The sequence below is a fragment of the Rhyacophila brunnea genome, unplaced genomic scaffold (assembly GCF_057557595.1).
Source record: "Rhyacophila brunnea isolate RB1 unplaced genomic scaffold, BYU_Rbru_1.0 scaffold_19, whole genome shotgun sequence".
In the NCBI taxonomy this organism is placed as follows: Eukaryota; Metazoa; Arthropoda; class Insecta; order Trichoptera; family Rhyacophilidae; genus Rhyacophila; species Rhyacophila brunnea.
Genome location: NW_028232848.1, coordinates 14,210,984 through 14,220,522, shown reverse-complemented (window position 1 = coordinate 14,220,522; position 9,539 = coordinate 14,210,984). Strand labels below are relative to the sequence as shown.

The window sequence follows — 9,539 nt, the reverse complement described above, 5'->3', positions numbered from 1 at the left end:
TAAATGGGATGAAGATTCTTTAACCTTTGCAGATGCTTATGATAGTAAATTTAAAGAATTTGAATTTAACTTTTACTTAGGAATATTCTCCGAAATCTATGCCCGAACGGATATTTTATTTAAAATTATTCAAAGTAGAACTGTAAACATTTCTTATTCCATTAAAAAAATTAACGAATTTAAAAAATGGTTAGAGACCGACTTCCAAAATAGTTTTAGTAATTTATATAATAAATATAAAAACCTCTGTGAACCACCAAAAAAACGTCGCAGAAATGAATTAAATGATGAGCAATATTTTAAAATCATTTTTAAGGAGGTTTGCGATAACATTTTAATGCAAATGAACGATAGATTTGTTTCATTTGAAAAATTAAATTTTTTAGAATTACTTGAACCGACGCTATTTAAATCGTTTAAACGAAAATTTCCAGATAAACTATTTGAATCCCTGAAAAACAGTTATTCTGGTATTTTTGATTCAAGTCAATTGAAAAACGAACTTAAAGTCATTTATTCTTTACCAGAATTTCAAGATTCAAATTTAAGAGAGTTGTTCGAATATTTTAAAAACAAAAAATGTCTAGTGGAAGCTTTCTCACAGACTTATAAACTAGTCAAATTATTTTTAACGCTACCGACCACGACAGCGACGGCAGAAAGGAGTTTTTCTACTCTAAAACGTGTCCACACATATTGTCGAAATACTCAAAATCAAACTAGATTATCGAATCTTTCAATTATAGCTATTGAAAAAGAATTATTAATTAAATTAAAACGTGGGCAAACATTTTATGATGATGTTTTAAAAAAATTTCTGCAGAAAAACAGACGAATTGACTTAGAGTACAAATGATCATATAGTAAGCCTTTATATTAATTACCTACTGAAATATCTTGAAGTGTTTTGAATGGCAAAATGACAAGAACGGCTTTTTTCAAAGCCACCAATGATATATTTTTGGGCGTATGTTACGTGTATGAATGTTTATGAAAATACATAATTTAAACTCATCGCTCAATTTTATACCGTCGGTGAGCTATTGAAATTTCAACGATTCAGTGTGGCGTTGTCATTAGTGTGCACATATTATTATTCATCAGTACTAATATCGTAAGTATTATCTTCTTATTTCCTGTAAGTATACCTTACAAGTGTGCTATTTTTCTCTGATCTCTACAGCTTACCTCTTCCCAAAAGTCACCCTTCGCCACTGCTTCCTATAAACCGACAAGAACAATATACCTACCTACTTGCACTGTTTGAAAACACCTCAGAAACATTGGTACTTAAAAAAATATGACACCTGACAGAATTCGAACCTGTATACATTGAATTCTGGCCGATGCGCTTTACCAATTTAGTCACCAGTATTATATCCAATTACGGCATAACTAGCCGTAATGTGACTGAAGCTTTTTACAAATTATGCTAGTATTATTGACCTTTGCGGCTTGGTAAGAATACAATGGGACTCAGCTTCCAGCGGTTCCATTAATCGAGCAGATATGTTTTAAAATTGTGTTTTATGTTCATAAAGAATGTCACCTTCACAAATATTGTGATATAGTATATTCTATAAGATTCCTTTAGAGCAGTGTGGACTCCTCCAAAAGTGCAATTAGTAATATTATCAAGGCCTGAACAAAAACGATGCATGAGTGCGAGTGGGAAAGTATTCGGCACCCTTATAATCTCTGCGACACGCGCTAGAGTAAGATAAAAGGTCTACATATGTTTGAGTTAGTTTCCAAAAGTATCGCCGACAAATTGTGGTAAATCGCTTCACGTAGCGTCGTAGCTCGTGTTGCTAAATTGTTATTTTTTGTGTTAAACATAGTCATTGGTAAATATTTTTAGTTATTTAAGCAGGAAAGATGGTTTTATGTGTTGTATTAAAATATGGTAGCCGTACTGATAAGCAAAAAGATGGTATTACGCTTCATAGGTAAGTTGATACATGTTCGTGATAATTTATTTGTATATTATTATAGAAAATTATATTTTAATTCTGAGCGTCTAGTGCGAGCACTACCGAAATGGTCTATGGTCTCGAACATTTGTAGACGAATGCGTTCGCTCACCCACAAACCAAACGCATGGCACGCAGCTTCATTTAGCAATGCAACGGGTGGCGTCTAGATGTATCTATAGTCTATGAATATTATGCTCTCTGCGAATATAATAATATTTTATAACAGCTGAGCAAAGGAAAGGGTGAAAAAATGAAATTCAACATTTATCATAAAACATCAATTATTTATTAAAATACTTTAAACTACCTTTCTATTAACAATCATCAATCCAAGAGGTACCTAACTGGGTGGTCGACTTAAACTTAAAAATGTAAGGAGGTGTAACGTGTAATTTCTTTGCTTGGTCTAAATATATTACAATAAATCATCAATGTTATAAAGGAAAAATCATGAAATTTATGATACAAAAATTAATCAATTTTCTGTGGGTAGGTAGTTACATAGGTAAGTATTGAAAGTAATAAACTTCTGTGACCAATCAAAACGTGGGCGGACATTCTTCTCAGGATGAGCATCATGGTGTAGAGTAGAGAGCCGTTACAAGGCCCAACTCGTCTGGCTCGTAGCAAAGCTATATTGGCTTCCTGGAGTCGATTCGCATACGACACAGCTCGGGCCATGTAAATCAAATCATCCACATTATGGTGAGCGTGGAATTTGTTCAAACAATTCTCATACTGCAAACAAAAAAGCATTGATAAGATTAAGCAAACGTGATATAGTTTTTATACAGAATATTACTTAAAATATTTGCTGTATAAACGTATACTACGTAGTCAACAATTTATTGTTTTTACATTTCATTGATTGTTTAACCATTAGATGGGTGAGCAGCACATTGCATAGAAAGCCTTGGGGCATAGATAGCAGTGGTGAAGGGTGGAGGTAGGCTGTTAAGAACTGCCATAAATAGTGCACATTAAACTTTGTCAGTCATGCATATTTTTTTCATTGAAATAAGACAACTTACAGATGGTGTTGGGTTAGTTTTTAAAATTCAATTAAACCCTGCGAAAACAAGTCTTTTACAGATTAACATCCACATAGACTTTTTTGGAATACACTTTTTTTATCCCAAATTGCTCCATGATATTTAGTCGATCACACTTGTCATATAGATACACATATTTCGGACCATGAATTGGATCTACAATATGGCTGCTGCTCGCTATAAAGACGTGCTTGGTGAATTGTGTGAATCTCTAAACTGTTTTACAAGTTTCACAATGCAGATAATAAACACCTCTTCTCTGAAGTGTATATTGATCTATCTAGTATCAACGATGAAACAAAGACAGATGACAAAATGACTAAGATGGTTATACATAATTATTATATCTTTAAAAATGAAAGTTTATGTCTTGTATATTAATAAAAAATGGGATGATATAACTGCAAATCAGACTGCTCTAATTAAATCCAAGCTTCGATGTCATCTGGGAATTGATCAGTGACTTTCTTGAGATGTGCACGAGCTACATCTCGTTAAGATTGAAAGGTAGATTTAGCGTATAGTGATCCAAGAATTTTTATTATCTCGTAGTTCTTTGGTTGAGCCTTTATGACATTTTTGAAACATTGGGAGGCCCAGTGAAGGAATAATTGTTGAATACAATAAAACAACTTAATATATTTATACATTGGCTTTGCATGAATTATTTAAATTCGCCCACCATACAGTATTAACAATAATAATTACAACATTATAATAATATAGACTAGAACATAAAATTCAGTCCTCATACTTGATAAAAAAATAAGAAAAAACTCAGCAATAAAGTTGGATGGCAAAATTAAAAAGTGGTCACGATCCTCAGCCATGAGTGAACGACCAAGAAGAAGGATGTATGTGGCAGTAAAGAATTATGGACCGAGAAAAATGGAGGAAGCTAAGGGAGGCCTTCATCCAACTGTAGATCGACCCCGGCTGATGATGATGACTTGATAAAAAGCTTAGTGCCCATACGCACTTGCGGCAGGCCGCATATCGTTTTTTGTAAGCCGGCTAGCCGCAGCGGCCTGCCACAAGTGCGTATGGGTGAACAAAACAATTATTGTAAAGCAATTTTCTTAAGTGGTGAATACCAGGTCATATTCTATTATATACAAATTTTGATTCATAGATAGCATAAGGATCTCTTCGAATTTTCGTACTGACATACTAGTACTTTTTAATAGTTTAAATTAAATTATAGATTCTTCAAGATGTTACACAAGATTTAACAATGAAACATTCATCAATCTTCCATACATAACTCGAAACAGGTTCAGAAACAAACCTAATTGATAAAAATGTTAGAACATGACATGGGAATCAACCCTAGATTTATCGCATGCCAGCTGAGTCAGCTTGAGAAGATCCAAGATTTTTCGAATGGGTATTTTACTGAGGCTGTTCCAAGTTAAATATTTTCAATGAAGACTTACATTCTTAAATCACGTGTATTACTTAGGAATATCAACTGTTAAGCTGTGGACCCAATAGGTTGAGCAAACGATCAATTATATTTCTTGTAAAAAATATCTGTTATGAGACCTCTTCATGAGGCAGCCGAGATCCACATCGGATTGTAGGGCCAGTAAAAAATATATTGTTAACTGTACGCCTATACAAATATGATATAAAATATACATACATTCTCTGAATCCCCTCGATAAAATGATATACATCTGCTCGAGGCCAAATTGCGGCAGGACAAATGCAGAAAGTGCAAACTGCGTAGCCTGGTCGCGGTTTCTCGTGCAAGTTAGTAACAGTTCTCCGCACACAACCCCCGATTCTCTGTGTTGTTATTGGACTTGGATCGTAACCCTGAAAACAAATTACAAGACAACTGAATGAACTGAACTGAGAAAAATTTTCACCCTGCTGAATTAAGCGGATAGACAAGGTTCTTGAATTACTATTATGATTACTAGATAGATGGAGCAATGAGATCTTTTTAAAATTTATGTAGAAAGGATTTTATTCTTTTCTTCATAAATTTCATTTCATACTCATGTGATATATGAAATTTATATCATAATATTTACATTAAGTATGTAATTTTATTAATCAGACATAATTATAGGTTCATATAATTTCTTCATGTTTTCTTTACAGACTTAACGGCCCACATGCTCAGCGTAGGTAAAAATGGAGCTTTTATGGTATTCTTTTTCTTTTTTCTTTCGACCATGTCCGATCCTAATAGGATCATATGGGCCTCCACAGAGTAGAGGTTTGTATTGACAGATTTTGTTTTTTAGGAGAAATGGATGTCAGCCATTTGCTCAACCTATTAGGTATATTCAGAGCATAATCCTGGACATTCCTTAAACGTTTTAGATAATCTCTATATATATAAAAATCTCGTGTCACGATGTTTGTGGTCGAACTCCTCCGAAATGGCTCGACCGATTTTTATGAATTTTTTTATGTATATTTGTTAGGTATGAGAATAGGTCAACAAGTATATTTCATACCGCTAGGTGATTAGGGTATCTCTATCCAGAAAAAATTTCTTTTATTTTTTTGACAATTTTTTTTTTGTATTTTTTTTATTTGGTATAAAAAAAATACCTATAACCTCAAATTTTAACCCTCCTACCCCCACCCTCCCATTTTTTAATCGCGATTTTATTATTTTTGAATGAACAAATTTAATCGTCATTCGTATTTCAAACGGAACGAAATTATTTATGTTGTTGAATGAGAGATGGCGCTACGTCCGAGAAGAATTCAAGAGAAGCGTCGCGTCATTTTGAAATTCATTCGGCATATCACAACGCAGTGCGTGCAAAAATTTGTACGATTTATTTTAATTTATCTATTTTTATGTGCGTGTATTACAGTGCACAATGCCAGCAAGACGCAAGGGGGGCCATTTAGGCCGTCGAACGAATAAAGCAACAAACATGCGAAATAGTAGAGCAGAAAGAACAGACGAACAAATCCAACAAAAGAACAAAAACGTGCGTGTAAGCATGTCGCAATTGCGTGCATCTCAATCATAAGAGGCACGAGCTGAACGAAATCAACAACGACAATTGGAACGGAGCCAAGCGCGCCGGTTCGTAGTTAACACACGCAGAGCAAATGACCGACAACGCCAACAAGTACATCGAACATTTACATCCGCTTTGTTCCTTCGTCTCGCATTCGAGTACGAGCCAGATATTGAATATTCCGCTCATCCGAAAGTGCTGATTGGTGCTATGGACAAAGAATGACCCCATTGTCATGCGCTCAAATTCAAACATGAGTCAGTCGGGATGTGTTGCGCATCAGGAAAAGTGCAACTACCAGAAATTAAGATACCACCAGAACCATTGAACGGCTTGCTCATCGGCACGGTTCCAGATTCAAACCTGTTCCTGAAGTCCATTCGTACATTCAATTCATGCTTCCAAATGACTTCGTTCGGAGCAACAGAAATAGTTCACAATACTGCGGCAAATGGTCAACAATTCCATTCTACGTTCAAAATCAAAGGCCAAGTATACCACAAAGTAGGCTCATTGCTGCCAATGCCAAAGGAACCACATAAATTTTTACAAATCTACTTCATGGGCGGTGAGGACATCAATCATGTGGATGCACGTTGCGGCTACAATGGCCTCAATTCGCCTATTTCCAGGCGCATCGTCGGCGAACTGGACGCCCTGTTGAATGAGCACAATGAATTATTGAAATTCTTCAAGGCACACATGCACGAATTGCAAAGTGACAATCACGCTATTGTCATCAATCCTGATAAAACACCAGCTGGAGAGCACGTGCGTCGATTCAATGCACCTTTGTTGACGACATTGCTGGAATCATGGTTGGCGACCGCACATCGACGCGAGAAATCGTGATTCGAAGAAGAAACAATAATGTGGAGTTCATCGCTGACACACACCGTTCATACGACGCTCTCCAATATCCGCTAATTTTCTGGAAGGGACAAGACGGATATTGCATAAACATTAAACAACGAGATCCTGTCACAGGTAATTCATTCATTATGAACATCATTACTCATTTTGAATTGAGAAAATGAATGGTTGATGTTTTTTTGTTTTTATCGGCGGTCATCGTCTACAGTTCTCTATTCCTCTTTCTGTCATAGATCCCATCCCCACACACTTACGATACATTCATTACTTTTTATTTAACAACCAAAATATTCACTAGAAATAATTTATATGGCAGAACAACGTTTGCCTGGTCAGCTAGTCTATTTATATAATTTTGAAGCCTTATTATCCTTTATATTTATTTTAAACATTTGATGACTGCATAAAGTATTTTTATTACATAAAATAGTATTTTTTTAAACTTTTCGCTCTAATGTTTTAGAATATAGTCATATTTCGGTACATCCATGTGCAGTGGTATTAATATTTTTTAGATTCATTATTTTTTAAACGCATTTACAAAACCATTAGTAAAATTAATGTTAACATTATATAGTGACATATTTACGATAAAAAATTATATTTAATAATCTTTGTGATCCCAAATTTAACAAAAATTAGGCATTTTATTATTAAAAAATTGGCACGATTAACACATTTGAAGATAATTCTAAAGATACTAATTATAAGCTATGTCTTTGACCATTCAAATGTGATAAACATTCTACGAATAATGTTTGCTTTATAATAATTATTGACCTAAGAATAAGGTACTATTTTTTGAAATACGCCATATTTATTGGCATTTCCCAGTGGTTAAGCTACAACATACGGCCTTATTCTTAGGTCAATAATTATTATAAAGCAAACATTATTCGTAGAATGTTTATCAGTTGTGTAATTCATGCGCACTAGAAATCGTATCTGTGGATGATCAGGGTTAAATTATTGTTACACTATAATGGTTTTTCATTGGAAAAAATATTTTAAATATAAAATATTTTTTTTATGAGAAATGGATGTTTAGCCACTTGCATTACCAATTGGATCCAGAGTCATGAGCCATGACTATTTAGAATTTGAATATAAGATAGATAATGCAAAATTGCACTTGGCACATGGCATTCATCCGTAAATCAACAAAACTTAAAAAAACATGAGAATTAATGGATCTTTGATGAAATATGCAAACTTAATTTTGAAAAATTCTAGATATTCATTTTAACTGAATATTTAAACTATTATATTGAACTATTTTAAATGAGAGATGAGTATATTCTCATTTCACAGATTGACGTTTGCTGTGAAAAATATTTAAAACAATGTAAGTATCCCAAACCTTGCTTTATCCTGATTATTTAGCTTCATAAAGCAATGGCCCATGCCGAAACGGAGACGGAGAACAGCCAGGCGGTTGGGGTTGGTTCTCAGAGTTTCCCTGTAGAAGCCGAGCGCGCTGCGGTAGTCTTTTTTATTGAAAGCGATGCACACTTTCCAGAACAGCGAGGGGATGTTGTTGGAAGATTGATTCATCACAAAATTGAATTGCGCATCCACCGTCCACCACTTTATCACCCTCCAACAAGCACAAGTATGCTCGGCCCAAAAGATTCTGCAAAAAAAAAAAATACAGATGTACAGCATTTTCGCCGGTAAAGTAAATTCGGCTGTTGTATAATGAAAAATCAGTTGTTTTCATTTTGTTTTTCCAAGTCATGTTGTGAATGGATTGAACTTGTAAATTGTAAAGTTCACTTCATATTATTATATATAAAGAAATTTGAACAAAATTTGACTAGGTTGAATAAAATAGGTAATGCAAGTGGGTAGGTATCGTCTTACATGATCATACATGATGATTTTGTCGGCAGTGGTGTATAGGTTTGTGGCTTTGGTGAACAGATCCCGTTTCATGTTTATATTCTTTTCATGGTTAGCTTCCTGCACGCAGTATGTGGCGAGCATGTCCAGGCACCGCATCTGATCTTTCTCCGAGTTAGAATAATCGATGTTGGCCGCAGTGCGGCCCGCATCCAAGATTTTAATGAAGTCATCAGTTCTTTTTGTTTACGTACGGCACCTGTATAGAATACAAACATTATGAGAATAAGCAATTTGAAAAATTGAAAGGACCCTCGCAAACGATGCTAATAGAAATCAAGATCCGACAGGTCCCATCCATTCATTCAAATATCATTCTCTCTGGACATAAAAATGTGGATAAATGTGGTTGAAAAATTAACCCTGCCTACATCGCAATAAGGGTTATTGTTGTACATTTCTTTCCAAAACGCTAATATATATATTATATTATATTGTAGCAAGTAGTTAAATATTAACTTTACCCACATTGCAAAAAAAGGATTATTCGAGATTTTTGAAAGATGTCTGACCTATTCTGCAAAACTTGCCCACTTTAATATTGTGATTTTGTATGAAACGGTGTATTATCATGGTACTTATATCAATGTATACAAACGAGAAAGTTTTAATACCGGCTCGGTTATTGTAACTTGGTTTCTATGGGGCACTATTTCTTTCAAAAAGTTTGAAACGCAATATGATTAGCAAGGTCTTTTTTCATTGAGGCATGACCATAATAGATTAAATTGGACTAGAAA

The 9,539-nt window shown here is 34.4% G+C and overlaps 1 protein-coding gene across 1 annotated transcript; it reads right to left on the bottom strand.

Moving 5' to 3' along the window:
• Window positions 1-4,784: 4,784 nt before the first annotated feature.
• LOC147072770 (RNA polymerase-associated protein CTR9 homolog) lies at window positions 4,785-8,928 on the bottom strand. The gene is made up of 3 exons (XM_085945704.1): window positions 8,761-8,928; window positions 8,410-8,530; window positions 4,785-4,849 (listed from the first exon to the last, which is right to left on the bottom strand). Exons 1-3 carry the CDS (start codon window positions 8,896-8,898, stop codon window positions 4,785-4,787), a joined length of 324 nt encoding a protein of 107 aa, XP_085801830.1. The 5' UTR covers window positions 8,899-8,928.
• Between the last annotated feature and the right edge of the window lie 611 nt (window positions 8,929-9,539).